This window comes from Scylla paramamosain, unplaced genomic scaffold (genome assembly GCF_035594125.1).
Source record: "Scylla paramamosain isolate STU-SP2022 unplaced genomic scaffold, ASM3559412v1 Contig73, whole genome shotgun sequence".
Taxonomy (NCBI): domain Eukaryota; kingdom Metazoa; phylum Arthropoda; class Malacostraca; order Decapoda; family Portunidae; genus Scylla; species Scylla paramamosain.
In genome coordinates this window covers 390,327-414,297 of record NW_026973738.1, presented here as the reverse complement: position 1 = coordinate 414,297, position 23,971 = coordinate 390,327, and the positions used below count along the sequence as shown (strand labels likewise).

The window sequence follows — 23,971 nt, the reverse complement described above, 5'->3', positions numbered from 1 at the left end:
GTCTTTTCATATGTTGTAGGATATAATTGCATGCAATCAACCTAAAATACAATGATATACAAGTATATCTTTTCTGTTTCTGTCAATGCATTTCATGCTCTAAATTCTGACATGTTTTTATGAACTTAAAAGATTAAGACATTTATGTGGATGATATGCCCAACATTCTTGACCTTTTCCTAACCTCTAATCCTTCTGTTTATGCTGTTACCCTCTCTTCTCTGTTGGGTTCCTCAGATCACAATCTCATATCTGTAACTTGTCTTATCGCTCCAATCCCTCCTCAGGATCCCCCTAAGTAGAGGTGCCTCTGGCATTTTGCCTCTGCTAGCTGGAGGGACCTGAGGAGGTATTTTGCTGATTTTCCATGGAATGACTACTGCTTCCATGTCAGAGATCTGTCTCTGTGTGCTGAGCGCATAACAGAGGTGATAGTGTCTGGCATGGAGGCGTACATTTCTCAGTCTTTTTCTCAACATAAACCTTCCAGACTTTGGTTTAACACAGTCTGTTCTTGTGCTATACATGATACAGAGGTGGCCCACAAAAGGTACTTGAGCCTTCCATCACCAGAATCTCATGCACTTTAAAACTCTGCCTGGAACCATGCCAAGTCTCCTCTAGCTAGCGAAAAACTCTTTCATTAATAGAAAGTGTCAAAATCTTTCAAGATCTAACGACCCCTTGTGACTTCTGGCACCTAACCAAAAACATCTCCAATAACTTTGCTTCTTCCTCTTTCCCTCCTTTATTTCAAACAGATGGCACCACTGCTGTCACATCTATTTCTAAAGCTGATCTATTCACTCACACCTTTGCTAAAAACTCAACCTTGGATGATTCAGAGTTTGTTCCTCCCTCTCCTCCACCCTCTGACTATTTCATGCTATCTATTAAAATTCTGCTCAATGATGTTTTCCATGCCCTCACTGGCCTAAACCCTGATGGAGAACAATAGGAGGGATCCCTGATGGGATCCCTCCTATTGTTCTCCAAAACTGTACCTCCATGCTTGCACCTTGCTTAGTCATATTCTTTGAACATCTACCTTTTCTTCTTGTTGGAAGTTTGCCTACATTTAACCTGTTCCTAAAAAGGGTAACTGCTCTAATCTCTCAAACTACTGTCCTATTGCTTTAATTTCATGCCTATGGAAAGTTTTTTAATCTATCCTCAACAGGAAGATTCTTAAACATCCATCACTTCACAACCTTCAATCTGATTGCCAGTATGGGTTCTGTCAAGGCTGCTCTACTGGTGATCTAGCTTTTCTTACTGAGTCTTGGTCATCCTCTTTTAGAGATTTTGGTGAAACTTTTGCCGTTGCCTTAGACACATCAAACTACCCTCCTACAGCTTCTATCCTTCTCTCTGTAACTTTGTCTCAGGTTTCCTTTTCTGACCATTCTATTGCTGGTATGGTAGATGGTCACTGTTCTTCTAAATCTTTTAACAGTGGTGTTCCTCAGAGTTCTGTTCTGTCACCCACACTCTTCCAATTATTCATCAATGATATTCTAAACCAAACTTCTTGTCCTGCTGCTCCTACGCTGATGATACCACCCTGGACTTTTCCACGTCTTTTCATAGATATCCAACCCTTCAGGAAGTAAGCAGTTCATGCATAGAAGCCACAGAATGCCTGACTTCTTATCGCTATAAAATTTCTGATTGGAGCAGAGCAAACTTGGTATTGTTCAATGCCTCAAAATTTCAATTCCTCCATCTATTACCTCAGCACAACCTTCCAGACAACTATCCCTCTTCTTCAGTGACATTCAACTGTCTCCCTCTTCTACACTGAACATCCTCAGTCTGTCCTTTTCTTATAATCTAAACTGGAAACTTCACATATCATCTCTAGCTGAAACAGCTGCTATTAAATTAGGTATTCTGAGATGTCTCCACCAGTTTTTCTCACCCCCCACCCCACAAACTACTAACTCTGTCCATGTATGGAATATGCTTCTCATGTCTTGGGATGTTCTACTCATACTGCTCTTTTAGACAGGGTGGAATCTAAAGCTTTTCGTCTCATCAACTTCTCTTCTCAAACTGACTGTCTTCAGCGTCTTTCTCATCGCCACAATGTTGCATCTCTTGCTATCTTCTACTGCTATTTTACTTCAGCAACCCACCGCTATTGCTGGAGAGGCTCCACATGAGATACACAAAGATCAAGGTACCGACAGTGACGCTTTGTTCTCGGTACAGGCAAGACGTGTTTGTCTTACTGCGGTGGTTTGCCATTTTGGCATTAGTTACCCGTTATCTGAATTTCAGAGCGGGTTGGCACTTATTTTACACCTTACTCACTTTGTTTTACCTTACTTTATTACCCCGTGATCCTGTTGGAGCGGGAAGAGTGCCTGGTGTTCCTTTCCTGTTATCCATGAGGAGCGGGAGGACACGGTGTTGAACAAGGTGAGGTTATGCACACGTGTTACCTGTCATTCAAACTTGGAGCAGGTTCTCATTTATTCATTGTCTATTGTTTTTTACTAGTGTGTTGTGGGTGTTATACTGTGCCTTTATCTCGGTGTTTTTCCCCGTTATCTACATTTGGGAGCGGGTGAATGTAAACAAGCGGCCATGGCGCGATTATTTCTTTGTGATTGCTGGCCCGTGGTGCAAGTTTTAAGGTTCGATTTGATTATATCCCGTTATCTGTATTAAGAGCGGGCTGAACTAAGATTATTTTGTCTGTGTTTTTTCCCGTTATCTCTCAGGAGCGGGACAGGTGACAGAATGTACTGTTGTGAAGGAGTTTGGTTCATCAATATGTCTTCCTCGTGGGATTCTACACCTCCAAGAAGCAGTTCTTCACATTCTTGTGGAAGCCGACTCTATTCGTCCACTAGGCATAAAAAGAGGAAGAATATCCAACGGTCTGGGGCCTCTGCTAGGGAGGATGAAGTTGCAGGTGATCGTGTGTCTAAGATGGACGCCCGACCACCAGCTAGCCAGTCTGGAGATGTTAACAATACTACGTTATCCAAGTTTTTGGAGGCTTGGGCTGCACTTCAGGAGGATGTGAATAAACTTAAGAGTGACAGAGGTGCCAGGGCAAGTGTTGGTTCTGAGCCTGGCACATCAGGCATCAGATCTGGGCCAGCACAGGACTTAGGGGGTACTCATGAGATTTCTGCCTCCCCTCCCCCTTCTTCCTCTGGTGCATTTTCTGGCTTTAGGTCACAAGAAATGAGTGCTGAAGAAGGTGAGATCGAAGATGAAGCTCCTTCGGGCAGTATTCTGTTACAAGCAGCTAAGGCCTATGTGCCTATGGATGACTGTTCTGAAGCTATTGAAGAACCAATTGCTGCAATGGTGAATCACTGGTTTTCTCATGGTTTGAAAGAGGAAGACCATAAGGAGATTTTGGCAGATGAGGCTTCTAAACGTCCTAGAAACTGTAAGGCACTTATCCCAGTCGAGTGCAACTCACAAGTGCTGGATGCCCTACCCACTGAGGCAAAGAAAGCTGATTTCCGACTGAAGGAAATTGGTAAGGATATAACTAAGGCTGCCACTATTATGGTTAAATCACTTACTGTTCTGGACAAGTTTGCCAATGAGGAGCAGAATCAGGTTATTGGTCATGAGGTGGCTATGCTTAATGGTGCCTTGGGGTTGTTAGGGCATGCAAACTTTAAACTGAATATGAATAGACGGTTTTTCCTCAAACGAGAGATAAACCAAAAGTATGCGCACTTATGCACTGATAAGACTCCTGCGACTGGCTTACTGTTTGGGGATGATCTTACTCAAGCTACCAAACAGATTGAGGAGGCCGAAAGGCTGAAGAACAAGTTTACCCACAAAAAGACTTCCCATTTTGGAGCTCCAGGTCTTGGGAAGTTAAGTGGTGGTAAGCAACGTGGTTTTTTTGGGAAGCCAGCTTTCCAGGGTATGTCTACCCAGTTTAAACCTTACGGCTTACACAAACCTGCCACCAGAGGGGACGGCCGCCCTTCTTATCACAGAGGGAACTCCTCTTCAAAAAACCCAAGGGGCCGGGGACACTACAATCCCCGGCAGTAATTCAGGTAAGGAATGACTTTGAAGCGGGTCAGCTTCATAAGTTTATTGGTGAATGGTGCAAACTTACTAGTGATCCTTTCATTTTGGACATTGTTAAACATTGCCATCTTGAGATTGATGAACAGAACATTACTCATTTATTTTCTGAGGAAGTGGAATACAAATTTAGTGATGGGGAGAAAGTTATTATGACTAATGAAATAGATAAATTGTTGAGCCAGAAGGTTATCAAAGAGACTCACAGACAGGTGGGCCAGATTATTTCACCAGTTTTCTTGAGAGAGAAAAAAGAGGGTGGCTACAGGTTGGTGCTTAATTTGAAAAAACTCAACAAATTCATGAATTACATCCATTTCAAAATGGAAAATTTTGAGCAGGCAATTAAGCTAATCAGTTCAGGCGCTTTCATGGCTTCGGTGGATCTGAAGCATGCTTATTATTCAGTCAAAATTGCAGAGGAGCAGCAAAAATACCTTTGTTTTAAATGGGCAGGGAAGATATACCAATTCACTTGCCTTCCTAATGGTGCTTCTGCAGGTCCTCGTCTTTTCACTAAACTTTTGAAGCCGATTTTTTCTTTTTTGAGATTGAAAGGCTACACCATTACTTCCTTTATAGATGATACTCTTATGTGTAGCAAGTCAGTTGAGGATTGTGTTGCTTGTTTAAAGGATACTGTGGAAATTTTGCAAAATGTGGGGTTTTGTAATGTGGACAAGTCAGTTTTGGTGCCTACAAAACGCATAGAATATCTTGGCAACATCATCGATTCTGAAGCCATGACTGTCACACTCCCTGCTCGTAGAGTGAAGAAGATTGTGGAAAGTTGTTCATCCTTGGCCAGTAGAAATAAGGCAAAGATCAGAGAGGTAGCTCGGGTAGTTGGCATGTTGGTAGCTGCCATTCCGGCCGTTGAATTAGGTAAGCTCCATTACAGAATTTTAGAAAAGGCCAAAATTGTTGCATTAAAGGTAGGAAAGGGCAACTTTGACAAATTTATGACTATCTCAAAGGAAATGAAAATGGAGCTGAGTTGGTGGATCTCTGAAGTAGGTACGCAAGTTCGGAAAATCATTCGGACTGCTCCTTCTGTTGAAGTTTTTACTGATGCCTCAGATTTAGGTTGGGGTGGTTGTGTATTAAAGCATTCCACCAATGGTAAATGGACAACAGAAGAAAGTTGCCTACACATTAATGCAAGGGAACTCAAGGCCATCTTGTTTACCCTTCAATCTTTTGCTTACTTGCTTAAAGGCTGCCATGTTAAAGTTATGTGTGATAATACCACAGCCATTGCTTATGTTAATGAGATGGGTGGAACTAAATCACTAGTGTGTAACTCTATCTGCATTGATATCTGGAATTGGTGTATTTCCAATGACATCTGGATTACTTGTGCACACATACCAGGAAAGAAGAATGTGCTGGCGGATGAAGCCTCTCGTAATTTTAATGACAAACATGAATGGAAACTTAATCCAAAGATTTTTAAAGAGTTGTGTGTAGTTTTTGGAACTCCCTCCATTGACTTATTTGCTTCTCGCTTAAACAAGCAAATAGATTGTTTTTGCTCGTGGAGACCTGATCCTGAAGCAAAGCATGTGGATGCGTTCACATTAAATTGGGCCAGTTTCGATCTGATTTACCTTTTCCCACCATTTTCTCTCATTACTAGGTGTCTACAGAAAATGAGGGAGGAGAGAGCCAAGGGGTGGATGGTTGTTCCAATGTGGAATTCCCAACCTTGGATGGGCCCTCTTCTGCAAATGTTGATCAAGGCCCCCAGGCTCATCACTCAGAAAACAAATGTACTACGACATCCCTCATCAGCGGAAGAACACCTGATTATGACCCACACCCAATTGATGGCATGTCTTTTGTCAGGCAACAACTTAGAGGGAGAGGTGTATCGTCAGAAGGTACAGAGATTATCATGGCATCGTGGAGACCAGGTACGATGCGGCAATATAGACCACACATTAAAAGATGGTCATCATTTTGTGATAGATGGAATATCAATCCCTCTACTCCGTCTGTAATTAGTGTTTTGAATTTCCTTTCGGAGACATTTCATAGAGGGGTGGGGTGTGAGTCTGTTAACACAGCAAGAGGTGCTCTCTCTGCTTTAGGCATTACGTTGGAAGGATGTAGAGCTGGGAATCATCCACTTATCAATAGGTTTATGCGTGGTGTGTTTAACTTGAGACCCTCTTGCCCTAGGTATGCTGAAACCTGGGATGTGCAGCCAGTATTGCAGAAGCTGAGGTCCATGAGCCCATTACAAGACCTATCTTTGAAATCTTTAACTTTGAAATTGGTGATGCTTATGGCATTGACTCAAGCTGCAAGAGTACAGACCTTACATTTATTATTGTATTCCAATGCTATTGTTGATAACAATTCTGTATCTCTTTTGTTAGGGGGCAACATTAAGCAGTGTCGTTCGAAGTTTAATGTGAGAATGCTTAAGTTTCATGCTTATTTACCTGATTCTAGAATGTGTGTTGTAAATACCTTGAAGGAATATATTAACAGAACGGAGAATCTGGGAAAGGAATTTGGGAAGGATAATGGGAAACTCATCAGTGTGGTGAAGCCACATAAAAGTGTTTCCAAAGATACAGTGGCAAGGTGGATTAAAACTGTTCTTGTCGACTGTGGTATCAATACTAAGAAATTCACGGCTGGCAGTGTTCGACCAGCCTCTGCTTCCAAGGCCAAAGCCATGGATGTCCCAGTTAACATTATCTTATCTAAGGCAGGTTGGACTCAGGAGACAACCTTTGCTAAACACTATAATAAGGAGATCACTCAGGTTTCAGATTTTTTTCAAGAGGCCATACTGGATTCTGTATTGTAATGTTAACAGGATTCTCTATTCATTTGCGTTAGATCTCAATTGACATATTTTGTTTGTTTTATACATGTACTATATGTTTTTGTAAGGGACATATCTGTTTAAGGAGGAGGATTTTTCATACAATGAAGTTGGGATACATATTTAGTTTGTTTAATTTTCAATCACTCACTTGGAGAACGTTAAGGATTGTGTAGTTCTGAGAGTACACCCACATGGCTTTAAAATCTCATGTGGAGCCTCTCCAGCAATAGCGGTGGGTTGCTGAAGTAAAATTATAGAAGTACATGAGACTTACCATGGGTCAGTTGAAATGTGCTTCGGATTTTGCGAAGCAAGCCACCGCTGCTGGAGAGAGCTTTCACATGCCCACCACTCCCACCCTTCGGAAAGATGGGCTTTTGACTTTGTGTTTCTCTTTCCCATGGGCATTTTTCGGGAACTTGTGGCATGTGGGTGGCTCTCAGCTCTTTAAAGTCTGTCGGTACCTTGATCTTTGTGTATCTCATGTGAAAGCTCTCTCCAGCAGCGGTGGCTTGCTTCGCAAAATCCGAAGCACATTTCAACTGACCCATGGTAAGTCTCATGTACTTCTATAATTTTTATGGGTCTTCAAACATGACAGGATTCATTCACCAAAAGTGATACTCTTTCTTTTCCAATGATTATGTTTAGATTCTTTTGTATGGAAGATTTTTATACTGTGGCATTTTTATTATTATTATTATTATTATTATTATTATTATTATTATTATTATTATTATTATTAAGCAATACAAATTCCTTATTTGAAAATGAGTTTCAATAATCTTGAGGTGTTTAGTAATGTAGTTAGTGTAGTTTGTGTTGGTGAACAACTTTCTCAAACAGAAAATTATATATATATATATATATATATATATATATATATATATATATATATATATATATATATATATATATATATATAAACGATAATTACTCCCAGTGAGGTCTAAAGCACTGTTCAGGGGGTGCTGTGAACTTATCATTAAACCCAGCTGTGACCTCACTGAACGTTTCCCTTTGTGTCTCACAACACAAGGGGGTAGTCACAGCCTGCCCTCTAAAGACAACTCTCTTCCTCCACACAAAACTACAAGCACCTAATAACACACACACCCTTCACTCAAAAAATTTTAAAATCATGGCGACTCCTACACCAGCCTCGGAGTCCCCATCTGGGGAGGGGACCATAAATGTCCCCAGGTCGGACTGCCTTTCCGTCAACGACCCTAAGTGTCTTGACACCCCTCTCAACTTTTTCTTCATTAACTTCTGCAACATTCGCGGTCTAAGATCTAATTTTCAATCTGTAGAACACCACCTCTCCTCTTCTAAACCTCATCTTCTTTTCCTCACTGAAACTCAGGTGTCTGAGGCAACTGACAGTAGCCCCTTTTCTGTTCCCTCCTACTTTCTCTATCCTCATTTTCGATCCAAAGCTGGATGCTGCGTTTATGTGCGCAATGACTTAACCTGCTCTCGTGCCCACGCTCTTGAATCTTCCGAGTTTTCCACCATCTGGCTACGACTACAGAGTCATTCTCATACTAAATTTATCTGTGCTGTATACCTCTCTCCTAACTCCTCTGACTATAAGAAATTCTTTGACTACTTAACTTCCAAAGTGGAGCACATTCTGACCCTCTTCCCTTTTGCAGAGATCTCCATTCTTGGAGACTTCAATGTTCACCACCAGCTTTGGCTTTCCTCTCCCTTCACTGACCATCCTGGTGAACTAGCCTACAACTTTGCTATCCTCCATGACCTAGAGCAATTGGTGCAACACCCTACTCGTATTCCTGACCGTCTTGGAGATACGCCCAACATTCTTGACCTTTTCCTGACCTCTAATCCTTCTGCTTATGCTGTCACCCTTTCTTCTCCGTTGGGCTCCTCCGATCACAATCTCATATCTTTATCTTGTCCTATCACTCCAATCCCTCCTCAGGATCCCCCTAAGCGAAGGTGCCTCTGGCGTTTTGCCTCTGCTAGTTGGGGGGACCTGAGGAGGTATTTTGCTGATTTTCCTTGGAATGACTACTGCTTCCGTGTCAGAGACCCGTCTTTGTGTGCTGAGCGCATAACAGAGGTGATAGTGTCTGGCATGGAGGCGTACATTCCTCACTCTTTTTCTCGTCCTAAACCTTCTAAACCTTGGTTTAACACAGCTTGTTCTCGTGCTATACATGATAGAGAGGTGGCCCACAAAAGGTACTTAAGCCTTCCTTCACCAGAATCTCATGCACTTTATATTTCTGCCCGGAACCATGCCAAGTCTGTTCTCCAACTAGCCAAAAACTCCTTCATTAACAGAAAATGTCAAAACCTTTCAAGATCTAACTCCCCTCCTGATTTCTGGCATCTAGCCAAAAATATCTCCAATAACTTTGCTTCTTCTTCTTTCCCTCCTCTACTTCAACCAGATGGCACCACTGCTATCACATCTATTTCTAAAGCTGAACTCTTTGCTCAAACCTTTGCTAAAAACTCTACCTTGGACGATTCTGGGCTTGTTCCTCCCTCTCCTCCACCCTCTGACTACTTCATGCCACGTATTAAAATTCTTCGTAATGATGTTTTCCATGCCCTCGCTGGCCTAAACCCTCGGAAGGCTTATGGACCTGATGGGGTCCCTCCTATTGTTCTCCGAAACTGTGCCTCCGTGCTTGCACCTTTGCCTAGTCAAACTCTTTCAGCTCTGTCTGTCAACATCTACCTTTCCTTCTTGCTGGAAGTTTGCCTACATTCAACCTGTTCCTAAAAAGGGTGACCGCTCTAATCCCTCAAACTACCGTCCTATTGCTTTAATTTCCTGCTTATCTAAAGTTTTTGAATCTATCCTCAACAGGAAGATTCTTAAACATCTATCACTTCACAACCTTCTATCTGATCGCCAGTATGGGTTCCGTCAAGGCCGCTCTACTGGTGATCTTCTGGCTTTCCTTACTGAGTCTTGGTCATCCTCTTTTAGAGACTTTGGTGAAACTTTTGCTGTTGCCTTGGACATATCAAAAGCCTTTGATAGAGTCTGGCACAAAGCTTTGATTTCCAAACTACCCTCCTACGGTTTCTATCCTTCTCTCTGTAACTTCATCTCAAGTTTCCTTTCTGACCGTTCTATTGCTGCTGTGGTAGACGGTCACTGTTCTTCTCCTAAATCTATTAACAGTGGTGTTCCTCAGGGTTCTGTCCTGTCACCCACTCTCTTCTTATTATTCATTAATGATCTTCTAAACCAAACTTCTTGTCCTATCCACTCCTATGCTGATGATACCACCCTGCACTTTTCCACATCTTTTCATAGACGTCCAACCCTTCAGGAGGTAAACATATCACGCAGGGAAGCCACAGAACGCCTGACTTCTGATCTTTCTAAAATTTCTGATTGGGGCAGAGCAAACTTGGTATTGTTCAATGCCTCAAAAACTCAATTCCTCCATCTATCAACTCGACACAATCTTCTAGACAACTATCCCCTCTTCTTCAATGACACTCAACTGTCCCCCTCTTCTACACTGAACATCCTCGGTCTGTCCTTTACTTATAATCTGAACTGGAAACTTCACATCTCATCTCTAGCTAAAACAGCTTCTATGAAGTTAGGTGCTCTGAGACGTCTCCGCCAGTTTTTCTCACCCCCCCAGCTGGTAACTCTGTACAAGGGCCTTATCCGTCCATGTATGGAGTATGCTTCACATGTCTGGGGGGGTTCCACTCATACTGCTGTTCTAGACAGGGTGGAATCAAAAGCTTTTCGTCTCATCAACTCCTCTCCTCTAACTGACTGTCTTCAGCCCCTCTCTCACCGCCGCAATGTTGCATATCTAGCTGTCTTCTACCGCTATTTTCATGCCAACTGCTCTTCTGATCTTGCTAACTGCATGCCTCCCCTCCTCCCGCGGCCTCGCTGCACAAGACTTTCTTCTTTCTCTCACTCCTATTCTGTCCACCTCTCTAACGCAAGAGTTAACCAGTATTCTCAATCATTCATCCCTTTCTCTGGTAAACTCTGGAACTCCTTGCCTGCTTCTGTATTTCCACCTTCCTATGACTTGAATTCCTTCAAGAGGGAGGTTTCAAGACACTTATCCACCAATTTTTGACCACTGCTTTGACCCTTTTAAGGGACTGGCATTTCAGTGGGCATTTTTTTTTTATTAGATTTTTGTTGCCCTTGGCCAGTATCCTTCCTACATAAAAAAAAAAAAAAAAAAAAAACATATATATATATATATATATATATATATATATATATATATATATATATATATATATATATATATATATATATATATATATATATATATATATATATATATATATATTCAATAACACATCAAGTTAAGCAACATCAAAATAACCATACTTTCAGAACATATACATACTCTATAATAAGTCACATTACTAATCATACATGATATTTTCTGGCTATATTTCTGTGTCTAGTACAGCTGAAGGTATGTTGACTTGAATGTTATCTATAGGTCCTATCAGGTCTAGTCTTTGATAACATATACAGCCATGTACCTCTGCATATGTATGTTATGTGTATTCATGTGAACTAATGTTTCAATGTACTCTTCCTCTGCTCTCTCTCTGGTTTGTAGGCTTTCAGATCGGTGAGTGTTTAGTAGGCGATATTTGTTTTTTTTAATTTTGTTTTTATTACACTTCTTAATTCATTTTTTTTCTTTTTATATGTTTATTTCTTTGAACAATTTTTTCTTGCATTGTGGTGGTTTCACATTCAGCCTCACACTTTGAGTGCACAAATGGGTTCATCATAATCTGTTACACACAGAGGGAAAAGTGCATGAATAGAGTATCACATAATTCTCAAATGTAAAACTGCCACATTGCATAATCTTTTGCTTGCTTAGCAGCACCTCAGTTATTTAGAAGATTTTCTCAGCCATTTGTAATTATTAAAGCTAGCACAATGCTTTATGTGTTGCACACTCTTTGTAGAGTGACAAAAAGTTTTAACTTCATAATTTCTGTTTTAAGTTAAATTGTTTTTATTTTTAGTCCAAGCACAAATTATTTTCTATTATTTATTTCACTGTATTTTTAAACTTTCCTCTTTCTGGTTCATTATAAAGCAAGAAGATGCACATATCCACTAAAATTTGAACTTTTAAGCTTTGCATAGAAGTTACTTTTACAAATGCCAAATTAGCACTAGTATATAAATTATAAGCTCCATTACTTATTTCCTGATCTGGTTTTCAGTGGAAACAGAGCACTTATGGTAGTAGTGATTCACTGTATTCACATTAGAGACAGTGACATTATTATGATACCTATTGATAGTAATATAGTTAAAAAATATATATTTCTCAAAAGGTTATATTATAATAGGTAATAAAAAAAAAATTTTGAAATGTAGAGTATCCATTTAGAAATATATGTACATTCTCTAAGCCCATTATTTTTATGAAATACGTATAATTTATCTTCAATTCTAATCATTCTTATGACCATGTTAATCCTTCTGATGAATATAATTAGTGTTTTGTGTTGGGCTTTTGTGCATTGTCTTGAGGTGGGCATCAGTATAGCTGTGTGCATCAGTTCTGGCTTCCTCTTTGTGTCTTCTAACCAGTCTCTCTCTCTTCTTTCTCTTGTGTGTTCACAGGATAAAGTAAGTAATGTTTGGCTTATGTCTAGTTAATGATGTAGCTTCATAAAATGCATGATTAAGCTTGATTGCACTACTTCTCTCATTGTGATGCATTTCAAAAGTAAGGGCATATGCTTAATTATCCAAAATTTTATTGAAACATCCAGCAGGACTCATAGGTTCCATTAGATGATTTAGTAGTAGGGAACACAACATGAGAAATGGGCTACACTGTAGCAAATAGAAAACTTATTGTTTAAAGTTTTTATTCAAGTGACTGACAAATGATTAAATAATCTTCATGTCTTGAAGGTGAGTTATTTTATGGAAGCATCATCTATTGCTGTTCTAGATATTTTAAAAATGAGATTGCTAGTGGTAGCAGAATTATTCATATCTAATCAATAAAAATTATTTTGTTATTTATTGGGAAGCATTTCAGTATTTATTTTTTTTTTTTTATTTATTTTTTTTTTTTTTTTTCCATATTCTAAAGCTGTATTGTTCAGTATGCACAAGTAAAGTGCATCACTCCATCTTGGTTTCCTAAATTGCTTTGGATTTCATTATCTGCTTCCTGTGGCAAGCTGCTGTTTATTATTATTATCTATTATTATTTCTCTTTTCATTATAAGTGTGTCTGATGGCAAACACTTTACAGTGATATACAAAAAATATTGTTTGTTAGTAATTGAAGATACTTTTTATTTTATTTTTTTACCTTAACAGAAACATTGTACACATATGACCAGAGCCTCTTGAGATGGGATGGAACCATAAGTATAAATTAAATAAACATCTATAATAAGCTGCATTATTCACAAGCTAAACTTTTCCTTTGTTTTTGCTAGTAATGGGGTTGCACAGTGAATAATGATACTGCTTTGAAGGCCTTGGGTCAGGTTTAGCTTGTGTTTGAATCCTACCAGAGACAGGTAACACTGAGCCTACATACGCTGTTAGTCCATCTTTCCATGCTTGGTTGTCAGAGGAGAAAATTAAGTAACATAGGATAGTTGATGAATTACCCATCATGGGGCATAATTACAGTCAATGAATGCTGATCTTGCATTGCGGCAGCACATGCTACTCAGGGAGTATTTTGTGCTTAAGGCCTCTTACCAAGCATAAAAAATATGCTGGGACAAATTGGCTTTTGGCATATCAAGTGCATCCTTCCCCCTCACTCATGCCTATATCAACAATGACCAGTATTAAGCAGGTTACCAGTGTTAGTGTTCATTTTGTCTTTGGTGAAACATGACTGGCTCTGTTCTCTGGATGAAACACGTGCTGCAGTGTTTGTAGTGATGAGTGCGAGGCAAAAAAGTAATGCTGATGTCATTCAATCATAGATCTTTGGATTTCAGGCTTGAATGTGTCAATATAGCAAAGCATGTGAATTTAAAAAAATGTGAAATTTCTAGAACCTTATATGAAAATTTGTCATGGGAGGCAGTGAGGAACTGTCTTTACATAACTGTAATGGTGGCATCCCTTTATCTTTACCCCACAGCTTCTAGCTTCTCTACAAAAGTATTTGGACTCTAATCTAACTCTTACAGCATGCCAGCTAAAGGGAAGCAGTGAGGATGCCGATGCTATGGCTATGAAGATACAATTCTTCACTGCCTCCCTTGACAAATTTTCATGTGAGTTTCTGAAAGTTTCGTGTGTTCTAATTCATGTATCGACACCATTCAAGCTTGACGTATAAAAATGGGGGACAGAGGGACTTTTGAACTGTAGCATCTATTGTATGCTGATCTTAACTTCCTATAAAAATTTCATGGCAAAAGATTGAGTCATAAAGATTTTTTCCCCAAAAAATTATCAGCACCTTAATAAGCACAAGATGAGACAGAGTCTGGAAAGAGAAGTATATGTACATTTAAGAGAATTAATAGCAGTCTTGATTGCCATGTCCCTCACAGAGATTCAGGAAATAGACTTCTCCATAGTTCACTTTCAGACAGTATGACTGGTTCACTGTATAAATAGACAAGGTTCCTCTTGGTCCAGAACTTTTTGGGGATTTTCTTAACAAATGTTTAATCTATGTCTAAAGAGAAACTGTCAACATACTGTTTCCCACCTTTCAAGAAATAAGAACCTTTGGGTGAACATCTTATCTCACAACAATCCCTTGGTAGTCAAGTAGGTTCTTTCAAGGACAATTTTCAACCAGTTGGTATTTAAAGTAGACAAGATAGATCTGTATGTATCAACACTGGAAGTTACTCTAGCTGGAGGTACAGATGGAATCACAAAAAGCTGGAATAAGTGAAAATCATTCAACTGTTTTCCCTTTTCTTCCAAACTCACTGATTGAAGTTGTCATCCATCTGAGCAGTTATCAGGGAAAAGTAATGTTAACAGCTTCTCTTTGGAAGACCCAGATTTTTTTTTTTTTATGTAAGAGGGATATTGGTAATGGATAATACCAATTTGAAAAAAAAAAAGGACCACATGAGTGTCAGTTCCCAAAGGAAAATCAAATGTGATTATCAAATAGTGGAGGATAAGTGTCTTCAAACCTCCCTCTTGAAAGAGAAGCAGGCAGGAAGTTCCAGAATTTACCAGAGAAAGAGATGAATGATTAAGAATAGTGGTTAACTCTTGCATTAGAGAGGTGGAAAGAATATGGGTGAGAGAAAATAGAAATAGAAAATAGAAAGGGGATGCATGCAATTAGCAAGGTCAGAAGGACAGTTAGCATGAAAAATAGCAGTAGAAGATAGCAAGAGATGCAAGATTGTGGCAGTGAGAGAGAGAGACTAAAGACAGTCAGTTAGAGGAGAGGAGTTGATAAGATTAAATGCTTTTGATTTCACCCTGTCTAAAAGAGTGGTATGAATGGAATGCCCACCCCTCTCCCCCCCCTCCACTCTCCCCCCTGCAATACATGTGAAGTGTACTCCATACATGGACAGATAAGGTCCCTGTACAGAGTTGGCAGCTGGGTGATGAGAAAAAACTGGCAGTGATAACTCAGAATGCCTATCTTCATAGAAGCTGTTTTAGCTAGAGATGAGCTGTGAAATTTCCAGTTTAGATTATAAGCAAAGGACAGACTGAGGACATCCAATGTAAAAGAGGGGGACATGAGTATTACTGAAAAATTTGATGCATTGAACAATACTAAGTTCACTCTGCCCCAATCAGAAATTTTAGAGAGATCTGAAGTCACAGTAATTATGTTGTTACGAGTGGAGTGCTATTTCCCTGCTTATGCACCAAGTCATCATATTGATATATCATAACAACACTCACACTACTATTTTGAACAGGGTGGAATCAAAAGCACTTCATCTTATCAACTCCTCTCCTCTACCTGACTATCTTCATCCTCTCTTTGCCACAAGGTTGCATCTCTTGCTATCTTCTATTGCTACTTTCACATTAACTGGTCTTCTGATCTTACTAACTGCATCCCACTACTTCTCCCATGGCCTTACTGCATAAGATTTTCAACTCTCTCACCCCTATTCTGTCCAACTTTTATGCAATAGTTAACCAGTATTCTCATTCACCACATTTTACTGGTAAACTTTGGAAATCCCTGTCTGCTTCTGTATTTCCCCTTAGCTATGGCTGGAATCACAGAAAGCTGGAATAAGTGAAAGTCATTCAACTCAAGAGGGAGATTTTAAGACATTTCTCTTCTAGTTCTGAATAATCCATTTGACTCTGTCCATTAGGGATTTTGGTATTTTATTGTGCTTTTTCTTCTCTTTTGTTGCTCTTGCTTAGAGTCCCTCTTGCATAAAATACATAAAAATAGTACAAGTCTAAGGATAATTACAGAAGTACATGAGACTTACCGTAGGTTAGTTGAAATGTGCTTCGGATTTTGCGAGGCACATCACGTCTGCTAGATGGTAGAGTTCACATGAGATACACTACACTTTGCCACACAGTCAGCCTTTAAAGATACAACTACCCACATGAAATATTATCTCCCAACCCTTCCAGTCCTTGAATTTTTGTTGTGTAAACCAAGAATCATCAATTAACAAAGGGAGGGAGTGGAGGGCATGTGAACTCTACCATCTAGCAGACGTGATGTGCCTCGCAAAATCCGAAGCACATTTCAACTAACCTACGGTAAGTCTCATGTACTTCTGTAATTTTACTTCGGCAAATCACTTGTCTGCTAGATGGTGCCGTTCACATGAGATTTTAAAGTCATGTGGGTGTTGTATGTAAAGGGTTCTGTCAAATTTCACATTTTGTAAATAGGTGTAAATAAAAGTTCCTATTACAAAAACCCCATTGTCATTTATGAAAATAGAACATGATTTTTACTGCTGATAACATTGCAAACCTTACATTATACTGAGCCTGGCACTGCTTCTTGAAAAAGGGTCTATTTCCCCTTGTATATCCTTATTATAATATTTAGCAAATGTGGCTTCCTGCGTCCAACCAGCTTTTGCCATGATGGTGGCAGTAGGCACATCCAGTGTCTTGGCCTTAGACACTGACACAGGTCTAATACTACCTGCTGTGTACCTCTTGGTATCAATCCCACACTTACATAACATGGTCTTAAGCCACCTTGCCACCATGTCCTTAGAAACACCCCTATGGGGTTTTATATAACTTATGAGTAGTCTCCCATCTGCATTTCCAGATTCTGTCCTTAGCCTCTCAGTTCTTTCTATATATTCTTTCATAGCCTTAACTACACATAATCTGTAATCCTGAGGATAAGCTTTAAATACAATAGTACGAACATTAAATTTTGGCCTGCATTGCTTGATGTTACCTCCTAACAAAACTGAAACAGATTCTTCTCCAAATGCCATATTCACCAACAATAAGTGCAAAGTTTGGATCCTGGCTGCTTGTGTCATTGCCATCAGCATCACCATTTTTAGCGATAAGTCTTTCAGTGTTAGGCTGTGTAGTGGTTCCATGAGTCTTATCTTTTGTAATACAAGTTTCACATCCCAGGTCGTTGCGTACCTGGGTGTAGAAGGGTGTAAGTTGAAGACTCCCCGCAGAAATCTGTTGACAAGTGGGTGATTGCCCGCTCTGCAGCCTTCCACCATAATTCCTATTGCAGATAGAGTCCCTCTCACTGTGTTAATGCTTTCATAACCCACATTCCTTTGAAAGTTACGAGACAGAAAGTTTAATATATCTGCTATAGATGGTGCAATGGGATTAATGTTCCCTCTACTACAAAAGAGTGTCCACCTCTTGATGTGAGTGTTGTATTGTCTACCTGTTGCTGGTTTCCAAGAGGCCATAATGATTTCCGTACCTTCTTTAGATATGCCACGTTCTCCAAGTTGTTTCCGGACAACTGACAAGCCATCAAATTTGTGTTTCATTATTGGGTGTTCCTCAGCAGTTGACGGATGCATTAGCACATTTTTCCTTCTCTGTATGACCCGAGGGTCGTCTACTAGCATCCGAAGGAGCACCCCCATCCACGGTTGTGATGGCCAAAGTGGCACTATGATCCATCCTCTGGTCCTTTCCTCCCTTAACTTCAGCAGACATCTAGAGATCAGTGAGAAGGGAGGAAAGAGGTAAACCAATTTAAATTTAGCCCACGGAATTGTAACTGCATCAATATATGCAGCCTCTGGATCTGGTGTCCATGCACAGAATGGAGTCATTTGTTTGTTCAAACGTGAAGCGAATAGGTCTATACAAGGATTCCCAAATATAGAACACAATTCCTTAAATATCATCTCATTCAGCTGCCACTCATGTCCGTCATTAAAGTAACGTGATGCCTCGTCGGCCATGACGTTACATTTGCCTGGTATGTGGGAAGCTGTCAGCCATACCCCATTACTAAGACACCATTCCCAGATGTTCCTACTAATGTCATCACAAACTATTGACTTAACACCTCCCATCTCATTCACGTAATTAATCGCTGTGGTGTTATCACATAACACCCTGACGTGTAAACCTCTAAGGAGATGTGTAAAAGATCTCAATGAGAATAACATAGCCAATAATTCACGCATTAATGTGCGAACGCACCTCTTCAGGGGACCATCTGCCATTGGTAGTGATGCTATTTTGGCAACCTGCCCATCCTAGATTTTAAGCATCTGTGAACAACTCAGTATCTGGTGCATTTCTGAATATTTTCCTGTTTTGATTCTCCAATTCCTTAATCCACCAGTTTAAATTTGTTCTAATCTCCTCTGTAATGTTCATCCATCTATTAAAGTCTCCACATGCCTCTTCCAAAGCCTTGATCTTTGCTCTTTCCATCCTCCTATAGTGCATCTTCCCCATCTCTACAGCTGGGATTGCTGCCACCAGCAGGCCAATCACTCTTGCCACAATTCTAATTTTTTCTATGTCTTGACTAAAAGAGAGCAATGCTGTATAATCTCATCCCTCCTATGCGCCGGCAAGGTAACTGTCATGGCCACCAAATCTATCACGTTACCTAAATACTCAATACCCGTAGTGGGACTTAAAACAGATTTCTCCACATTTATGCAGAAACCTACACTCTGCAACAACTGAATGTTGTCATTCATGCAATCAAAACATCTCGGCAAAGAGCTACTATACAGAAGCGTATCATCAATATAACTAGTGATGTTGTGGCTTTTATGCCTAAGTGTAGAGAAAACTGGCTTCAGAAGTTTTGTAAATAGACGAGGACCATCCGAAAACCCATTAGGTAGACATGTGAATTGGTAAATCTTATCCAACCATCTAAAACACATATATTTTTGTTGTTCCTCTGCAATTTTTACTGAATAATAGGCTTTCTTAAGGTCTATAGAAGCCATATAATCCCCTTGACTAAGCAACTGTAATACTTGTTCAAAATTTTCCATTTTAAAATGAGTATATTCTCCATGCCTGTTCAGTTTTCAAGATTTAACACCATCCTATAATCCCCCGTCTTATTCTTCCTCAGAAAAACTGGTGAAAGTATTTGTTGATCCTGTCCATGTGTCTCTATGATGGCCTTTATCTCTAACAATTTTTTTACCTCCTAATGCATAATCAGTTTATCTTCCTCACTAAAGACATACTCTATATCCTCTCTAAATAAATATCCGATATTAGCTTCATCTATATTCAGATGGCAATGTTCCACCATATCCAAAATGAACAGGTCACTTGTAATCACACGCCATTTATTGATAAACTTGTGAAGTTGCCCAGCCTCAAATTGTTCTTTCACCTGGGTTAATGCCGGGGGATATGTTGACCCCGGCCTCTCACGTTTTTTGTTGTCCAAGCTTGAGCAGGGTAGGAGCGCCTGTGTTCACCACTGGAGGGCATCCTGCTAAAACCATACGGCTGATATCTGGATGGGAATCCACAGGAGGAGGCCTTGGCAAAAAAGTTACATTGTTTACCTCCACCAAATCTGCCACTGCTTGCAGTCCAAGATGTAGGCTTCTTAAAAGTGAATTTGGTTTTCAGCCTTTCTGCCTCCTCAATATTTCTGTTGGCTTGTGACAGGTCATCCCCAAACAATAGACCCGTCATGGGAGCCTTGTCAGCACACAAAGAGAATATTTGGGATTAATGTCCCTCTTTATGATATGTCGCCTGTTCAAGTTATTTCTGTAGTGGGCATTACCCAATAATGCTAATGCACCATTGAGCATGGCCACCTCATTTGCAGTAATTTGGTGCTCTTCATCACGTGCCACCTTGTCTAGCACAGTAAGCGATTTTACAACAATAGTAGCTGCCTTGGTAATATCTTTTTTCCCACTTCCCTTAAGCGGAAGTCTGCCATCTTTGCCTCTGCAGGCAGTGCGTCCAGGACCTGTGGGTTGCAATCCATTTGAGTTAATGCATGGCAGTTATTTGGTCTAAATGTCACCTCATCCTCTACAATGGCTTTGTAATCTTCCTGCCTCATGCCATTAATAAACAGGTGGTTCACCATTGCAGCAATTTCCTTGTCAAGTTCTTTTGAGACAGTTTCCATGGGTCCATAATTCTTAGCACCTTGTAACAATATACTATCATGAGGAACATCCCTCTGGATTTCCTCTTCCTCATCACTGTCCTCCCTCAGTGGAGTTCTAAATCCAGAAAATCCTGCCTGTGATTCCTGAGAATCAGGCATCAAAGTATTATTTGACACCGACTGGGGAGCATTGTTATGAACTGCTTGTGACTTCACATCCCTATTTTCCTTCTTAAGCTTGTCCATGTCTTTCCTCAACTCAGTCAAAGCATCCATAATCATGCCCAAAGAAGGCGCATTGCTGTCTTCACCAGCGTATTTTGGAGAAGGGGAAGGTGACCGAGAGTAACTTAACCTCTCATGACGAGTAGAACAGCTCTTAGATCTGGATCTTTCTTCATGTTTACTCCCCTTGTGTAATTCCTTTTCCTTAGCTGAGGTGCGTGGTATGCTGGTAGTTCTGAATCTCTCAGGACTGGGGCAAGCATCAGAAGGCGTCCTAGACATGGCGGCTAATGTTAACAAGATGCCACCCCTTTTAACAGCAGTTCCTTTTATAACCCCACGGGTGCCTTAACCTCACACACAGGGTAACTTTAAATCAAAAACTCCTTCCTTATAGTAATCTGGGAAGTCAAATGCCCCCAAGCTTGTAAATAAGGCAATATTCCTCTTGCCCCAATAATGGGTAACAAGATGGAACCATCTCGCACCTATGTCGGCTCACGAGAGTGCCCAAATATTGTTATATATATATATAGCATAAAATATTTGCCAATAATCCGCCTTATACCAAGTAACGGATATCATATAACCAATAATTCGCCCTTATACAAGGTAACGGATATTTATAGTCCATAATCCGCCCTTAAATCAGGTAACGGATTCAAGTAGGCAACACTCCGCCCTTATCAGGTAACGGATATCCATAGACAGTACTCCGCCCTATAATCAGGCAACGGATAACTCAAGACAATATTCCACCCTTATAACAGGTAATGGAAACCATAATACACAATCCAAACAAGAAAACTGTAATATTCCTATCACTCCTCGATAACAGAAGTCGTAACAACAGAACAGGAGGCTGGACCGACGTCCGACTTGTGTGGTGTCTGCGTAGTAACTGACTGTGTGGCAAAGTGTAGTGTATCTCATGTGAACGGCACCATCTAGCAGACAAGTGATTTGCCGAAGTAAAATCTTTGCCATAGTATTCATGAGTTAGCCAGCATATCCTTTAAGGTAGGAAATCATGTTCCATTATCAATAGGCATATATTTGAGACACCATAGTGACACTGTGTACAATGGTCAATACAGTGGTCAGACAAACGCTTCTGATTTTTAATTACATGAAGTTTAGTCAAACAAGCAAATTTCGGGGTGGGCTAGGATAGCTTAGGTAAAGTTACCTAACTCAGTTAAACCCATGCAAACTTAACCCAACTTTTTTTCTACCCATAAAAAAGCTGGAACAACCAATCATCATGTGATCACAGTTTTTAATCAGGCTAAGTGTGTGTGTGTGTGTGTGTGTGTGTGTGTATATTTACCTAGTTGTATTTACCTAGTTGTGGTTTATGGGAGGGGAGTAATCTCATAGTATCCTGTCTCCGTATCTATCTAGTTTGGTCTTAAAAGTACTGACAATTTTGTCATTTACAACATCTTCACTGAGTTCATTCCATTTGTTCACAAGTGTGTGTGTGTGTGTGTGTGTGTGTGTGTGTGTGTGTGTGTGTGTAAAGCTTGTCTAACAAATAATACTGCTTTGTTGTTTTTAGGCTTATAGAATTAGGCTTGTATTGCTTTCAAAGCTTCTATATAAGATTTTTTTTCTTTTTAAATAAGGAAGGCAGGGTGATCTGTGAAGCTAATCCCTTTTCTGTTAAAAAGATTAAATCTAACTTCATCAAGCACAAAATTTGCATTGCATGACAAGTCTTTCTTGCTAATAGGGGAGAGTTGATTATATATATATATATATATATATATATATATATATATATATATATATATATATATATATATATATATATATATATATATATATATATATATATATATATATATATATATATATATATATATATGATAGACAGATACATACATACATACTTGTGCATACATACATACATAAATCTGTTTTTTATATTAGGTGTGGTAAGTCTCTTCCAATTATCCACTACTGTACTCTTTAATCAGTTTGTGCCCATATCTTTTGTAAGTCTATAATTTTTTACTTAAATCTATTGTAATGAGTCTTAGCATGCTCATTGCCCCACCTGTTAGGTTAAATTCTTTTACCTGGTTAAAGACTTAGATTGTCCTACATGAGATATCATTCGAATTAATGCTAATTTGGTTATTTTGACCTATCTTTGTTCAGTGTCTACTTTTGAATAAGTATTTGAATAAGTATTTGGCATTTAATACTGACTTGCAAGTCTATATTTCCACATCAGTATAATTTAGATGCAGCCAGATTTAAGCCAAATATTGTCACAAGAGAGCAAGAGTGAAATACAGTAGTTTCTATTGTCCAAAATTGTCTCAGGTATCAATTATAGTGTGAGGAACTAAATAAAGCGTCAGAAATCCTTCAGCAGGATTCATATTGTCTACAATAAGGACTCATTTAGTCATGCCTATAGGGAAGGTCAATAGCACATCTTAATGAAATGCTAATCATATTCATCATATTGATTGAATGGAGGAGGTTGCATATAGAATCTGCAACCTGCATGCTTCTGAGTCACAGCCACTGTTTGCAATCTCATGTTCTCATCTTAATCACAGTTACCTTCCCTATATGCAATCCCATAGGAATCTAATATGATTGAACAAATGAGATCATTTGAATTTTAGAACAAATAAGAACATTTGCATTTTTTAGTGATAATTAAAGAAGTAATCCACAGGTGATTAGGCATACACTGTTGGAAAAAGAAAATTACTTTATCCATGAAACTTTTTTTACTTGTGTTCTGCTTATCATAGTCATTGCCTTGTATCTTATATGCTTACTGTGTTGTTCAGTGTTGTCTGATTATTGTTGTTGTCATGTAATTTTATTCTTACCATTGCAGTGCTATTTTTGTGCTTATGCACCAAGCCATCATATTAGTATATCACAACAACATCAGTATGATTCAGAGACAATGAGTTTGCCACTGTAAATAAAATCCAGCATGAGTGCACTCATAATTATTTTTTACAAAATACACAGAATTCATTAATGAGTTAAGTCACTGAATCACTGGCAGGACACTGGACATGCAAAAACTTCTCCCAGATACATGTTCTGCAGGTTTCAATTGTTGATTTTTCTGCACGCTTACACATTTTTTTTTTAATTAATAAATTTTGCAAATACCTTTAACACTCAGGTTAAGTATGTATGAGGTATTAGAAAAAAATACCAATGAGACAGCAAGCATCTTCTCCATGGAAATAATTTTTACATACATGTTCAGTAAACATCTGATATGAATGGAGTA

The 23,971-nt window shown here is 39.4% G+C and overlaps 2 protein-coding genes across 3 annotated transcripts in view; both read left to right on the top strand.

Moving 5' to 3' along the window:
- Positions 1-1,053: 1,053 nt before the first annotated feature.
- The window catches only part of LOC135098682 (calcium-dependent secretion activator-like), a 56,793-nt gene continuing 33,875 nt past the window's right edge, over positions 1,054-23,971 (top strand). Inside the window, exon 1 of one of the 2 annotated variants that reach the window (XM_064001081.1) lies at positions 1,054-2,424. The gene's annotated coding sequence lies outside the window, so the exon portion shown is untranslated. Of the gene's footprint in view, positions 2,425-16,470; positions 16,653-23,971 lie in introns of those variants that run through there. The other variant, XM_064001079.1, reaches the window with a different exon arrangement.
- LOC135098679 (uncharacterized) lies at positions 2,451-7,041 on the top strand. Its single transcript, XM_064001076.1, has 2 exons — positions 2,451-5,993; positions 6,262-7,041. The coding sequence occupies exon 1, from the start codon at positions 2,749-2,751 to the stop codon at positions 4,039-4,041; it is 1,293 nt and encodes a 430-aa protein (XP_063857146.1). The 5' UTR covers positions 2,451-2,748; the 3' UTR covers positions 4,042-5,993; positions 6,262-7,041.

Excerpts from the sequence above, each read along its gene's own strand:
- LOC135098679 (XM_064001076.1), top strand. The coding sequence starts at position 2,749 with ATGTACTGTTGTGAAGGAGTTTGGTTCATCAATATGTCTTCCTCGTGG.